The 16,545-nt window shown below is 40.7% G+C and overlaps 1 protein-coding gene across 1 annotated transcript; it reads right to left on the minus strand.

The window, feature by feature from the left end:
- Positions 1 to 521: 521 nt before the first annotated feature.
- glrx3 (glutaredoxin 3) lies at positions 522 to 13,023 on the minus strand. Its single transcript, XM_018726472.2, has 11 exons — positions 12,911 to 13,023; positions 11,372 to 11,480; positions 7,691 to 7,765; positions 6,852 to 7,053; positions 3,662 to 3,834; positions 3,271 to 3,332; positions 3,120 to 3,177; positions 2,484 to 2,536; positions 1,745 to 1,784; positions 1,175 to 1,267; positions 522 to 753 (listed from the first exon to the last, which is right to left on the minus strand). Exons 1-11 carry the CDS (start codon positions 12,973 to 12,975, stop codon positions 703 to 705), a joined length of 981 nt encoding a protein of 326 aa, XP_018581988.1. The 5' UTR covers positions 12,976 to 13,023; the 3' UTR covers positions 522 to 702.
- Between the last annotated feature and the right edge of the window lie 3,522 nt (positions 13,024 to 16,545).

Here is a 16,545-nt window from a genome sequence, read left to right on the forward strand (position 1 = left end):
TCCGTCCTGTTGTTCAGCACAGGCGCATCACCGAAGACACAGACAGCACCCTGGTAAACATCGAAACAAGCAGAAGCTCGTTTGTTCAAACTTGAAATTTAAATATAAATCAGTGCAGATCCTTCCTTTCGGGTACAACGTTACATTGTAATACCATATTAGAAATACAGGGCAAGAAAGGAGCCTCGACTTTCCAAGACAGCAGCTGCGGCTGCAGGAAACAGAAATCCTGAACAGCTGAACTGGGTTTCTTTTGCTGAAATGTAACAGAGAACATGAGGCAGACAACAGGTCCCCCTTCACAAAGAGCTGAGGGTACATGGGCCAGTTGGAGTAAGTCTTCAGTCCCTGTCTAATCTATACGCCCATCGTCTTTTCCTCCACCAGCATCCACAAGGGTTTCCTGAAATCACAACTGGCTGGGAGTAGCAAACAGCAGAAATTAGCAGGAAAAATGTCCTGCCAAAATCAGGCACCCTTCTTTATGAGGTTTCACAAAGCAGTAGAGACAGAACTGGCGGCAATCACTTTAGAACTTTATTTCATACAGAGGGCATAACACGTTTCTCCGTTAACCCACAACTGACACGCAAAACAGATTCATTTCCCAGCCATAAAGGTTACATGACAGCAAATCGTTTCTAGAATGATTTCTACAGTGCTGCTTGATCCCTGAACTCTTCCACTCCAGCCACGATGCCACTAACTCTCGCCTTTCAGGACCGACTGGAGTTCGCCGCTCTCTTTCAGCTCCTGCAAAGCAATACAACATGCTGAGCATTTCAAGAGTGCATTAGAACACACGAATGGAACTTTGGCGCCACCTGCTGGAAAACTGCGGAATGTGAAAGACAAAAATCAGAATCAGAGTGTTCGGAAACATGAGTTTCGAATTACTGATTCTCTTTCCATTCTAAGTACTTCACAGGGATCTTATTCAGAACAACAATGATGCTGAAAGGCTAATGGATATTCAAGCGTATCAGTGTGTACTGTACTGTTAACCCTCTCAGGCCCAAATTAATACTAGCAGTAGGAAATGCTAGTATTAGTAGGTAATTAATGATGCTAATTTGCAATGTCTTCCTGGAGAGGGTTAAATGACTGTCATGTCTGATGTAAATGTGTCACTTTACACAGAAAAAGCTAACAAACAATAATGACGTGATCCCACCTTCACAATGTCCAGTCCACCAATGAGCTCCCCCTTCACATAGAGTTGAGGGTACGTGGGCCAGTTGGAGTAAGTCTTCAGTCCCTGTCTAACCTATAAATGGGTTACAATAAACAAGGAAACATATGCAGCACTTATTTAACAGACATTGTTTTGCAATATTATCTACTACAAAGATATTTGTTGAAAAAACTAATATATAAATGTCCAAAACTACTTTACTATCGTATAAAAGCAGCGTGTGTACGTCCACGTACATTTACAGAGAGATCAGCGTAAACTGAGGCTCTGAAAGCCTCCGGGCTAAAAAAAACAGCCTGCCTGCGACTCAACGGTGGGGGGGAGGGGGGGGCAGTGCAAAGAGATGATCACGTAATTCTGCAGAGATTATTCATCTTCTATGACAAGTAAAATCAGCATGCCAGGAATTGTTTATGAATCTGCGCATATGGGAAATTACAGCGGTTCTGTAATTCACAATGACACGAGACGTCACTGGAGGGCGTATTACTGATGCGGTGAACGGCTCGTGCTGAGATCTTAAGCAAATGTCTTTAGGTCTACACCTACCTCGTCATCCAGCAGGATATCAAATGTGTCATAATCCACACTACAAAAAAAAAAAAAAATCATACATTTGGTGAAAACCAGAGCATGTCAGCAGGTTGACTGATTATTACGGTAAAAATAAATTATCAGTAAGTACATGTAGGTAGAAGGACAACAGAAGTGACAAGATAATGACAGGTTAAAAGAAACCATTTTCACGGCTGTGTTCTTCAAGGAATTGTACCATATGCATCGTTTCTCACATTATGGTGTTTATCTCCCCTACACTCTCCTTGACACACACACTTTACTTGAAAGGAGACTGTTCTGTTGCAGAGATTTTTACATCCCAGCCAAATTTTCATCCATCACTCCATTTATTACCAATAACCACTCATTCAATCCAGGGTCACAGTGGTCTGGAGCCTATCCCACAAGCACAGGGCACGAAGCACATCTTGGGTGGAACACCCCAAGACCATCACTGGGCAATCGCTTGCAATCCTCCACAGACACACACACAGGAAATTTAGATTCACCAATTCACATAACGTGTCTTTGCAGTGTGGGAGGAAACAGGGCACTTAGAGGAAACCCACATAAACGTGGAGAGAGCATGCAAACTTCACCGAAACTGAGCCAGACTGGAACCCACATCTGAAAACACGGCATAGATGCTCAATCTGCTGTAGCACCATGCTGCCCTTTCCAAACCAATTTTTGAAAGAAAAATTAAGCTTAAAAATGAACAGGTCCTTACCCCGTACTGTTCAGGATTTCAAGTATTTGCCGGCTGAATCCACATTTGGCCCCCTACGTTTTCAGAGACAAGTATTAAAAAAGAACCACACACTTCACAACTGAAAAGGACAAGGTGAATCGAGAGCGCAGAGTCACAGGAGAAGACGTTTCCTGCCCTTCACATAAAGGCATCGCTCTTCAAATATACCAAGTGTACATGTTCCCAAAATCCGTTTGAGATGACAAAGACAAGGGGAAGGTAAAGAGGACAGAGGACCGAGGATTCTTCACAAAACAGCCCTGCTTTCATATTCTGTCTTCAAAGAGGCCATGCTAAAGCTGCCTGTGAAGAATATATTTTTCATTTATTTCCTTTTTCCAAAAATGAACTGAATTTCAAAACTGGGGGGAAGAAAGGAGGAGAAAGAACACATGGGAATTGCTTTACACTGAAATCCACATCTTTGTGCTTCATGTATCTGAAGAGCGAGGAGGAGGTCCGCCTTCCCCATTGTGATGCTGAGAAGCCGACATGATGGCTTCAGCGTGGATGTGCAGGCTGGTCCTCGGAACAAGCGGAGGCACACGGGAGCGATGCACTACACCGTGTTCACTACTCAACTCTAACCCTCCTCACCTCTACCGAGAGGCTCACCTCTTTGTTGCCTTTCATGAAGAGGATGACAGGAGTTCTGTTGATGAGTGCCTTCAACCTGTCGGAACGATGGACACATGCAAGCGACTGAAGCCACAGCTGGGACTGTAGGGTGTGCAGTTTTATGGGTGAGACATTGGGCCCTTCGTACCTGTGCTCTAGTGTCACAGCCGTTGGAAAGGTGTTGGTCAGCTCCTTGGACTCCACGAGTTCCTGCAAGAGGCATAAACCCAGCTTAACCTTGGGCTCCATGCTGGTCCCCAGTTTCTCCCCTAGACAGTTGCTGGGGACAGGATGGTCTCTGGACCTATGGGCTTCCCACAACAGGACACCATATTTAAAACACACAAGTGGTCATTTTGCCAAATGCTGGAGGTGGGGCAAGGATCCCTACGGGAAAAGTGGATGGATGCGAGCCCATGGCTAACTAGGCCTCATTTGTGTCTTTACATGAGGCCCTGATATGAATGCACATCAATGGGGTTGCCTAGACCCTCCCCCTCCCCCTCCCGGCTCCCACACACTCCATTCCAGGTACGAACCTTAATGATGTCCAGCCCCCCAACAAGCTCGCCGTTGACGTAGACTTGGGGGTACGTGGGCCAGTTGGAGTACGTCTTTAGGCCCTGCCGCACCTCCTCATCAGAAAGGATGTCAAAGCTGCTGAACTGGATGCCATGGTCGTTCAGGATCTGAACGAGTTGCCTGCTGAACCCTGTAGACACCAACCGCACAAAAGATTCAGAAACACACCTTTAAACTTTAAAATTTTTACAGCTAATCAGTTGCCGTTACAATAAAAATCCCTTTTCAACCTTTCACAGATGACTTAACCGAGTCATGCAAGAAAGATCACTAGTTGGCATTGTAGTCAGAGCTGCTGCCTCATGATCTAAAGATCTGGGTTTGAATCCACACCCCTGCTTTACTACCTCGACAAATGGTACAAAACTTCAATTGAAAACAATAAAAAATTACCCAAAAATTGCTGTACGAAGGAGCAAATCATTGAAAGTTGCTTAGAGTACTCAACATTTTAAACTGCTTTGCAGAAAAGTGTCAGCTAAAGGAATTAATAACCATAATAATAATAATAATAATAATAATAATTCTGAGCAGACTGACCAGCCCACACAGTCTTCAGCTAATACATTTCTCAGTGCGCAGATGAAAGACTCATCTACAGAAACGGTTGCAATATCTCAGGCTTTTTGGTGCTGAGCGTGAACAAACCGTGTGTGCTGTAAGGCAGCATCACAAACATGTTATCAGCAAACATCCAAACCTACCAAAGACCTGCAAGATCAACAGCAGCAGGAGGTGTTTCACTCTAAAGACGGACACTTTGCTTAGCCAGAGTTCCCACAAAACACAGATGATGGAAAGAAAGGGGATAAGGACCAGGGTTAAACTGTCCACTATGATGGATTATTTCTTTAACCTGCATTAAATGACCAAAGTGAGTGTTATTACTGCCCACTTACAAATCCCTCATATTAGGTCAATTAATAACTCTTTTTTGACTGTTCTATTGATTACTGGTCACTGTGTTCAATTATGAACAATATACTATATTTACTGTGGACCCACAGGACACAAAAATGCTTTATTACTACAGTAAATTCCACAACTTTTTGGCCTGTGAGATGAAGAACACAATTTCTTTACCACTCTGTTACACACTCCACCAGCTAAAGAATTTAACATACGTAAGTATATGAAATTATAGGGTAGTACAGCTGACAGCACTGGTTCCTAAGAGCTCCTGCTTTTTCTGTTCAGATGTGGGTCTGAATCCAGCTCAGTCTATGTGGAGTTTGTATGTTCTCCCTCAACCCATGTGGCTTTCCTCCAGATGCTCTGGTTCCCTCCCAAAGTCCAAATACATGTTTCAGGCGAACTGGTGATTCTAAACTGCCTACTGTGTGTGCACACGTGTGAATGAGCAAGTGTGTCATTGTCCTGTGATGGAGTGCTGTCTCATCCAGTGTGTACCCTGCCTTACATCCTGTGTTTGTGGTATAGGTCCCAAATTACCGCAATCCAGCAATACACACGTGATCACTGATGACTGATGGATGTTACATACTATGGTAGAACCCTGCATGTCACCTTAAACAAACGTGTCAGCCATACACTAATAAAAGGTATTATTATTATTATTATTAGCAAAAAAGAGCTTTAGATAAATATCACTATATGAAAAATACTCCCCCCCCCCTTGACAAAATGTAAATATAGATGCTTTAGGGTTAAAAAAATACACACATATTCATCCATATTTTGAACACATATAGCCATGTTATTGCATTGTCTATTTATACACACTGTAAAAGCTGTTTGCTTTTTTGATATTCAGAGTGTTCAGGTACAGCCCAGGCATCGTGTTGCGCGTGAGTCTGCTAAGCAAGGTGAAGTGTTAACTCCATGTAGAGCCTGCAGTAAAAATCCTCATCGTGATACCCCCTCCCCCTTTGCCATTCATCTGGGAATTCATTATAAAACAGCTAGAGGCTTCACAGTAATGGTTATTCAGCTGGCAATATATTAACTTGTTTCTATTACGCCGGGAAAACATGCAGTCCAGCTGCTTTCTCTGGCTGTAGGCAACACACGCCAGACAAGAATGATTGGATGCCTTATTTTTTATATATGCTCGTATACATTTGTTTAAGTTTCTCAAAAGCACTACGAAGGCACTGTTTCTTAAAGTATTTTTTTTTTTCCTTCCCTGAGAAGTGCTGACTTATCCTGAAAAAAAATACGTGCGGATGAAATCACGTTTATGTACAGTTTGCAAACGAACATTCATTTGGCCCGACATCAAGCCAGGGCCGCCATATGTCACGGCACATTATCAGCATTTGCTTACGAAGGAAAGCAGCATCAAAATCACGCTAAATGGTTGCATCTGTTCACAACGTCGTTCTATTCATCACCACATAACAACACTGTACTCAACTGCCAGCTTCTATAATTACAAGAAAATTTATTGCGGTTCTGTCTTCTAAAAATCAATGCATAGCTGAAATGTAAAAGAAATACTAATATGTGATCTGATAAATAAGGAACTATGTATTACTATTTATAAAATTAGCTTGTGCTTTTCTCCAGATCTACTTAAAATGTTAGGATTTTGAAATAAGCTACTTACAAATATTCAACCATTTATACAGCTGGGTCATTTTTACTGTATCAGTAAAGATAAGTACCACGGTCAAGGGTACTAGAGGATGACGGGGATTTGAACCCGTGTTCTATGACTGCAAGGCAGTGGATTTTACCGCTAGCTCACTTGCTGCCACATAAATGTAAAAAAAAAACAAAAAAAAAAACCATAAACTATTTAGGCATCGTGTGTCACACACCAGCTTTTGTGCACATTTTTACTGTGACTGAGTATGTGGTGATGGAACCTCAAAGAGACATAATAGGGACTCCATTTCACTCCAGCATGCAGATTACTCTCTCACAACCTCGTGAATAAGTCAAATATAAAAGAGCACTTTAATAAAAGCATATGAGATGGTTGTTGACAATAAAGACACTTATTTGTGGTCACTAACTGTAACAAACTGATGTCCGGATTTGTCGTGTCTGTGTTCATCTACGATGTCTCCAAGGTGTTTAGTTGCCTGTCAGAGAAATTAGTACCATGCCATGAAACCCTTGATGCTCCCCTTAAGCCCTGCCCAGGCCCACATCTAGCTTCCACCCTGCTGACGTGTTTACCGCATCGAGGCTCCTGAGGTGAGCCCTTCATGAACACCATGCAGGACGCAGCGTTGATGAGCCTCTTCAGGCGCTCATTAAGGTCCGCCTGAGGATGTTCTTTTGCTCCAGCCGGTACAGCATCACTGGACGCCAGCCGCTGGACCTTCTTGGTGAGCTCAGGGGCATGAGCTCCATCCAGCCTGTCCACCCTCTCACCTCTCTAAGGGAATACAAACACACACAATTATTCAGTGCTTTCATTGTTTGCCTTATCTCCCTCTGCAGGCTCCAGCTTGTCTAGTCACTCTCCCTTCTTGTCTTGCAAGTACTCGGCTGAAAGACGGAGAAAAGACCTTCGGGCCCTGCAGATGTTTGTCAAGTTACAATGTCAGCGAAAAGTGGGGTAACCATGAGCACTGTCAACATCTGACTCTCTCCCCTTCGGCTCCTTGTTAACAGGTTCACAACTTGATTCACCTGGTTTCTCCGGATTTCTTTTCCTGTTTTTTGTTGCCATGATTCACAGACTAGCACTGAAAATAATTTACCTGGATGTACCTTTAAAAAATGAGGTGACAGAACAGGTATAAAAGTGTATGAAGAGAAACCCATAATAAGAAAAATCTCAGAAATTCCAATAAAACTACAGCAAACCCTTCAATGTTGAGCAAATTTCCCATCTTTGCCCACAACCTACTGATTCACTAATATCAGAGATATTGCCACTGTTTATTGTCCCTCAACCTGAGGACTGCATGGTGTCCAGTGGACCGTGAACCATTGGAGCACTTCTCCCCCAGGGAGTTGAAGAAGCAGGAGGGGCACCTGTGCAGCAACATCGGCATCGGACAGCTTACCTTGAAGAACAGGAAGGTGGGCACAGAGCTGATCTCATACTTCTCCGACACCTCCGGCACGGCCTCGGCCTCCAGCTGGAGAAGGAAAAGCCCAGTAACACCGTTAATTTTCCACTGCTAGCCACCTCCCGAGTCAAGTAAAGTGGCCGCTGCATTTAAACATAAGGGTCTGTGCTATGATTCCTGAGAATATTATTTTTTTTTGCCGCAAGGTACCGTATTCAAGGATTTTAAAGAAAGAAAGAAAGAAAAAAAAAACCAAAAGAAAAAAAAACTTTGAACTGGCATAGAGAAAAGAAACAGAAACCCAAATCTGCTTGGCTGACATTCACTACTTCTTTTGCTCTAGTCTCTTATCACGGGGTGGGGGGGGGGATGTTGCAACTTGCAATGAACCTCTGCGTACCCCACTGTTGAGAAGATTCACTCTTTTCAGCCTCCTTTCTCCGATTCTAAAACGAATGTTAAATTAAAATGCAAATAAGGGGAAGAAAAAAAAAACACTGTAGACATCATCTTGCGTGTGACTGCTCTGATATGCAACATTTACTTTGATAAATAAATAAAGCAAAAGTTATGCTGTGCCACCGTGTTACCAAGTTGGACTTTGCAATCTCCATGGAAAGTTCTCTACTTGCTAAACAAAGCAGAGCTGAAGAAGCTCACAAGATGGCACGTCTGCGAGTTTCGCTTTAAAAGTCTCTTTACCCCCAAAATGTCACCCCAAAACAGCATATAAAATCTCTCCTTTGGTTATTTTTACATGAAACGCAACATGTCAGCATGTTATAAACTGAACTTGTGCTGCAGACACGCAGCTGCAACAAGCCATCGGCGGGTCATTTTGGTACAAATGTACAGAAATTCCTTTGGGCGGCTCGGGGGGCAACATTTTTCCATTGCACTACTGACCCAGTAAATTTTCAACTGCATTTAGCTACCAGATATTGAAATCCATAAATCACCCAGTGTGGCTATGTCATGATTACAACCCTTATGTTGTGCCGGGAGCTCATCGGGCTGCCGGGGCGTCCGGTCCGCATGGCAATTGATGAGCGCGTGGAGCGCCACCTTTTCCAAGTGGAAAAAAAAGTGGGATTCACAGCTCAAAATGGGCTGACATCCAGACCCACAAAGCATGCAGCTCTTCTCACATGTACAGCTTGTTCTCATGTGGTGAAAGCTGTGTGTTAATGTATCTCCTTCAAGTGTGTATGCCTTACATTGACACACACAGCTGACACTTGCATCAAAAATTTGGAAGACCGCAATACCCAGGAGGCACAATAATGGTGTCAAATCACTCTCAAAATGAACAATGTTCTCTTTCTGCAAGCTGATATAATAAAAAAAATAAAGCTGAAGGGGAACAATGCCATGCAAGGACGGCCCAAGACATCACCCTCCGCTGGAGGACACCCCAGGAGGACGTCCTTCACACTTCGCCAATCTGTGATCGGTGCTCAGCACCATCAGTCACACTGAGCATGATACATGAAGTACAGGAAATACCTACTCGGTCTTCACATGAGCGCCCCCCCGTGCGTGCTCTTCTCACCAGAATTGAGAAATACACACCGAGGCAGACAGCATTTGTACAATCAGCTGTAAGAAATGTCAAGCATTTAATACTGTTATAAATTTCAGTATGAAAAAGTTCAACATTAAATCCAGAACACATTTAAATTTGTGACATACTAAATGTATTCACACTGGCCTAGAGGTTTCTTTTTGGCCAGCTGGGGGGAGGCCTGTGGTTTCATGTTGTGTATTCCCAAAGGAAACAATTCAACAAATTCACACACAAGAACAAGGCTCATCTTCCTATATTATTGTTTGTTTGTTTGCATATTTTTGCCTAAACTGCAGAAAGGGGCAGAGATTCCACATCACAGCTTGGCTGCTAAAACACTTTTAGGCTGCCCAACAAAAACGGCGTACAGATGGTCTTAAACCAGGTCAGATACAAGTGAAATGTAGCATCTTGTTATGCTTAGGCCTGAATCCTACACATGGAAGACCACTTTCGAGGTAAGGAAAGTGGACGTTAAGACAATGCAATGTCGTGTTTTACTTTTACAGTTATCTTAAGTGCATTGATATTGTCTTTCAGGGGACAGCTGGTAGCATAGTGGTGGGAGCTACTGCCTTTGGACCCAAAGGGTCACGGACTGAATTGCCACCTCTGGATGTAGTACATCAGCGTTGGCTAAATGAATAAATGTACATGCAATTATGATGAAGTAACGTTACTCGTTTTGGGTGTTGGAAAACACTTACAAAACATGTGGCTAATATACTTCTATTAATGGATGACAGTCTAAAGCTGAACTTTTGTTGAGGTGTGTAGCATCTGAGTCATTTTGCAAAAAAAAAAAAAAAAAAAATTTAAAAATCAAGAGACGAGCACCGATGAAACTGACCAGCATGCCTTTATGATGCATCTCATCACCTTTCACAGCACTAGTGTCACTTCCAAAATAATATGATACACACATGACCTTTCAATGGACAGCTCGCTGCTTCTTCAACAAAATCTCTAGCTACGAATGCTAACCCTGGGAGTACTGACAAACATGTAACATCTAGTTGATGCAATGACCATAAAAACAGAAGCTGGTCTGAGTTACAGCAGCACATAGCACTTCGAGCAATGTTTTTTTATGCTGTTGCAACTCATCAGGATGTGACCACAAACAATAAAAACGAACATAAGTTAACATATGCAAACACGTATGTTTCACAGGGGCTACTGAGCAAACCAAAGAGCATTTTCTTTCCAGTAATGAGCCAAGAGGCTACAAGCATCAATCAGCAGTGCATCGGAGAGACTGTTATCATTAAGCCAAGGGGGTGCAGCCGGTTGTACGCGAGGCTAACGGTCTTCATCATCTCCTCCCCTGCCTCAGTAGATAATAAGACAGCTAGGGAGGCAAGGTCGGAGCGAGCCAGTAGACCCACACCATAAGATCCTCTGGGGCCATAAGGAGAAGTGCTTTATGAGCTCGGACCAGTGCCGCAAGGATTCAAGGGTAGATGCAGAGAGTGGGGTGGACTACCAGCAAGGTGGGGGGGGGGGGGAGTCGAAAAAAATCTATTAAAATGAAATATTATATCGGTTCCTTACAGCAGACCTTGCAGAAAGATCCGGTGTGGATCAATTAGCCGGTGACCCATGTTCTTGACACAAAACCCTCAGGCAATTGCAGGACACCTACTGAGTATAACCCCGCACTCCACTTTGTCGCCACAACTGCTTTTAGCCAAAAAGATACTCTTTCAATCTTTCATAAATGAGCTCAGACAGATTGAAAAGTGCAGCATTTCCTTTCGTATTGATCAGCTTAAACAAATCATCCATCTCCCAAACCAATGTAATTTAACTATACTTACTCCATTTAAGGCTGTGGTAATATTACATTCTTTATATCCATGGCATGTTTCTATTAAGTACCTTAGACTGATAAAACAGTTTTTAACAGGGGCAGCAGGTAGCATGTAGGTTAGACCTGTCATCTTGCAGTTGTGGGTTTGAGGCCCCACTCCTGCTGTAGGACTCTTGATCAAGGTACTTACTCTGAATCAATACAGTAAGAATACCCTGCTGTACAAACAGGTGAATAGCTGTAAGCAACTTAGCATTAGCAAAGGTAACACTGAGCACTGAACTGCAGTACACACCTTGACAAAGGTGACCTGAGGATGCTCCTTGGCCAACTCTTCCATCACATCGTTCATCTGCGTGCACTGCGGGGCCCATGGTGCATAAAAATGAACCACTGTGAGCAACCTGGCAAAAGAAAATTACATGTTTCTTCTTAAAAAGAGTCTTGTTAAGGTTAGAGCTGCTGCCTTTGCACCCGGAGGTTGCAGGTTTCAATCCCACTTCCAGCTGTAGTACCCTTGAGCAACGTACTTACCCTAAATTGCTCCAGTAAAATTACCCAGCTGTATAAATGGGTAAATAATTACTGCTGTAAGCCACTTTGGAGAAAAGCATCAGGTAAATGAATAAATGTAAAAGTAATTGTAAATGAACGCAACTGCTTTGCAGAGGGCAGCCTGCAGTAAAGATGACAAATTCAGCCAATTACCGGTAGATACACCTTTCCATATTTCAAAGTAAAGAGCATGGAACACAATGTCAGCATCTTTCTTAACATCAGGATCGCATTTGAATTAATATTTTACATTAACATTAATGTATTGAGCAGAATATGGTCTCCAAAACTTCATAAAATCAACGTATTCATCCAACACCTTCTGCCAAAGCAACTTACAACGCAAGACACACTATATGTTAAACCTTTAATACAGCACAGTGGTGTGACACAATCACAATCTCACTCACACACACACACACACACACACACACACACAAATATATATAACTGGGACATAACTGCAGCCCCCAGAGGAAACCAACTGAAACGCCACACAAACTGAGCCAAATTCAAACCCACAGCACTGAAGCTGTGAGGCACCTGCACTACCTGCTGTGCCATCATGTTACCTTATTAATTAAGATAATTAACAGAATCATAATAAAAGCAATAGAATAAAAATAATAAAGTACTCAACTTTCAACTCAATAATAGAAGTGCTCACTACTTCCAGGAAAATTCTGTAGAATTACATAAATATACAATAATTATACACACAGTGATTTGGATGCACAAAATAACAAAGAAAAAATAACCTTCCAAGCCAAGGCAATCCTTAATGAAATCTTAAAATATATTATTATTATTATTTATAATTATAATCATGAACTTCTGGCACAGACTCAAACCCAGCAGATAAGTGGACAGCAGGAAAATGTATGTTACTGGGATTCATATGTCAAAGATTACTCTGTTTAGATCAATGTTTTGGCACAGTTTTACTATTCACGTTCAGCCTGTGCACTCACTGGCAAAGCAAAAAAAAGCCGGCTACACGCCAACAGTCAATAAAAACATATAACGAAGAGGTGTGGATGCTTTCACAGAGTATTTAATGATATAATAACGGATGTTCCTGGAAAATTTAGCTGAAAACTACATGTGAATGTGTAATGTTTTGTAATTTCACTCAGATTGTTAGCATGTAGCTAACTCCTCGCATCCTATTTACCTGCGAACCTAAAATACACAAAAAAAAAAAATACATATATGACACATCAAATACTTTTCTCCTCTATGAACATGAACAAATACTTTCCAAGCATTTAAAACATACCTCCCGGCTACCTTTAAAAAGTCCTCAACCTGCTGCTGAGACGAAGCTTCTACAAAATTCTCCATGCTTGCAGGCGAAAAAAGTCGATCGTCGATCGTGTTAAATTTCAGATATCCAAAGAGGAACGAGTCAGGCGTTCCTATATGTATGACGATATATCGTCGTAACGGAGATTCGGTAACTGAACCGAAAAAGTTCTTACTGTGATTTTCGTGACGGAATATTGTAGCATTTTTAAAAGGAATTTCGTCATTTTAACCATTTCATATTTTAATCTTCAAGTCAATATTACGTTATCATGTAATCATCACACACAGTGAAGGTTATATTAAAAATGTGTGTAAATACACTGTCCTGTCATTCATATACGTAAAGACTTTTATTTTTGTAAGAATTTCAACACTCTTTACAGAATTCATATAACATTTACTTATAGTTTTAAATGCACTATATTTGATATCCACCTCTTTTAGCCTTTCACTCTGTGACAAGCGGACATTTTCCCCCTACAAAGATGGCTATATTTTACATCCGGGTAATATTTGCTGTCCCAGATCTCATTGGTTGTTTTGTTTTCAGAAAAGTCCCTATCAAGAACGTGTTTCCATACATAGAAGTTGTTATCGGATGAAGTCCGGCAAGCGTGCTGGTTGAAAACAACTGCGACTCCCTTCTTCTACCGGAGTTTGGAAGAAATATTTCTTAATCTTTTTCTTATTCTTATCCACAGAATTTCTTATATATTCCGAAAAGGTGAAGGAAACAGTTTACTAGTAGTATCCGCGTGCTAGCTGCAGAGCAGTCGGTAGCGATTGGTGATTCGATTGCTATGTGATTATCAGCAGGTTTATCTTTCATTTCATCACGAATTCGCAAATCCTTACCAATTAATATGGATTATATGGTTTCCTCTCAAAACAAAAGACGTCTAGATACGGAAAACTGCCATTTCGGACCGACTGTAAGTTTATATAATATCGTTATAAAATAACTAGATTTAATTATTTTTTTATTATATATAATGTATGGATTACATTTACACTCATGATGATCTGTTTCTTTATTATGATCAAGGTCAGGATGTGTTGGGAGGTTGACCATATTTGACCTTTTGCTGACTGTTGGACACAGTTACTATTTTGAGTTTTGATACTATGTTACCAGTTTATTTTTAGTTTGATACTATGTAACCACTTTGTACTCGCCTTCTTCCACTGATGTTGATAGTCTTTCTTTGAGTTTTAGTACTAATATAACCACTTTGTGTTTGACTTTTCACATGATTGATTGTTTCCACTTTTCCTTTTTGATACTAATGAATGTCACAGGTTTCATTTTATTGATAAATTCATTCATCGACTAATAAAAGTAAATTTGAGTCATTTTCTTAGAAGATTTGAATTTATGGAATTAAAAAATGTAAGGTGTAGATTTGTAAACGTAGCAATGAAATGAAAAGTCTCGTTCGGGTCTGTTGTGTTATTGTTGTTTTGGTGGAAATTTCAGCGAATGGTCGTTGATGTCCGTCCTCTTGTCCCCCTCCTCTACTTTTCTGTGTCTTTTTCTGTGTAGAAAAAGCTGTGCAACGGCCTGGGAGTTTCTAACCAGCTCGGCTGTGCCGGAACCTTGGACTCTCCCATGAACACCTGTGAGATGGAGGATCTCTGCGAAAACAACCTGTCCAACAGCAGCCGCCATCCCAGTATGGTACGGAAGCACGACTTTGTCTCCTCCTCCGCTCGGGACATTTAATGACATTAAGGGTCATTCTAGCTGATCTGAGTTCAAGGTTCAAATCCTATAAAGTCCTGTGAAGTCCTTAAAGGAACACACTTGCCGTAGTGATCGGTTAGGGAATTGAGGCCATTCTGGTTAAGATCAGTCGAGTTATATGTACACTGATGAAATGTATTTAATAAAGTACTTTTTCTTCACATCGTTTTTCTGCCAATTCGCTATTTCTGAGTCTAGAAAACCTTTACTGAACATCTTACAAATGTTTCAAGGGCTCTTATCACACCTTCATAGTAACAGGGGCACTTAGATTTTCCTAAAATGCACAAAAATGTAAATTTTTATTTTTTTTAAACTATGTTTTTTTCTGTGTCTTTGGTCTTGGCCAGATGTACGCAGTGCAGAGCAGTGGCTCCGGGCAGTGTCCACGATGTATGGCTGGAGAATCTGTAAGTGATTTCTGTTCTCTTTCACACCCAAGTTATCTGGTTAAACTTTGTACTTTCCTTCTTGTGCATCTAATAAATTTATGTGAAAAAGCAGTTTGCACACCTGTAATCTTGAGTGTGTTTACAATGAAGAAATACAATTACTCGAATATAGAATATTGATATGAGGCATATATACTTGTTGTATATTCATGCAAATTATACTTTTCCAGCAGTATACATTGACTATAAAAAAAATTAACAAATTTTAAGGGGACCAATTTAGAGACTAAAGAAGTATATTTTCTTTTTATTTATTTCTTAATTAGTAATAGTATTATTATTATATTATTTGTATTTTGTTATGTTAAATTTAGCATTTAACTAAGGTTGTTAATATTATCCAGTTTGGTCACAACTGAGGAAATGGATTTACAGTTTAAAGGCTGTGGGTTCGAATCCCATTTGCTGAACCACTCCAGTATTGTCGAGGAAGGCACTTAGCCTGGTCTCCTTCAGCAAAAATGTCCTGCTGTTTAAATGATCAAGATCCTGTAAGCTGCTTTGGAAAAATGCTCCAGCTAAGTGACTAGTGATGAGTATTTCTTCTTTTTTTTTTCCCCCCCTTCAGGGTCACATTAACCACATCATGGGCTATTACTGAGTGCTGGAATCATGGGCTTTTCGGAGAATCAAAAGTAAGGGAAGACAAAGGATGTAGAGTGGAAATTTATCAGCATAAGGGACAATAAATGGACAGCACTTCACCAGTAGTGCGTACTGTAGTGTGCCTTGCTTATTTTTACCCAAGTACTGTATTTTTCTAGCATCATCGGTTTGTTTACATTTGAATATGCTAATTTTTATTAAGGGCTAAATATTCATAATTATACAAAAGTCTGCCTTTTAAAGAAGTATTCAGATGTTAATCTGGACTATAATTTGGCAGATTCTAGGGAAATATGCTTTTCATTGGACAATGACTCTTGTTTTGTCTTTTTTAGTGTAATTTGTCACAGGTTTCTACTGGTTATTCTAAAAACTTCAGATGAATCTAATCTGATGTACAGAGATATTTTTTGGAGAATTCTCTTTTATATTTTACCTATAAGGTTTCTTAACAATTTTATTTGAGATTGAATATGCTCGTATATATCGATGTATTTACTGTTTTGTGGTAGATGAGATGTTATGCAGTCAGTATTCTGGAATGAAGTATTGCAAATATATGAAATGTATTATTCCAGTTAGAAAACATTTCACTTCAGATGAATCTAAAGTTTCCATGGTGTAAAATACTGTATAGGTGCAAACCTCTAGGCTATTCTTTGATTTTCACCATCCCAGGAATTTACTATTATTAATCAAATTTCAATTTAAGAAAATTTGCCAGTATTGGTATTTAAATTTATATGTATTGTTATTATCTTTTGAACTGTATGATCTTATTTGCCAAAACCTTTTTGAAAGTTT

This window comes from Scleropages formosus, chromosome 24, assembly GCF_900964775.1.
Source record: "Scleropages formosus chromosome 24, fSclFor1.1, whole genome shotgun sequence".
Lineage (NCBI taxonomy): Eukaryota > Metazoa > Chordata > Actinopteri > Osteoglossiformes > Osteoglossidae > Scleropages > Scleropages formosus.

Bases quoted from the DNA above. Each gene is read 5' to 3' on its own strand.
- glrx3 (XM_018726472.2), bottom strand. From the start codon at position 12,975: ATGGAGAATTTTGTAGAAGCTTCGTCTCAGCAGCAGGTTGAGGACTTT. The intron at 11,481-12,910 runs GTATGTTTTAAA...TTCTTTTGCCAG, and splicing joins TTTTTAAAGGTAGCCGGGAG to GTTGCTCACAGTGGTTCATT. The intron at 3,333-3,661 runs GTTCGTACCTGG...TGCCTCTTGCAG, and splicing joins GGGGGCTGGACATCATTAAG to GAACTCGTGGAGTCCAAGGA.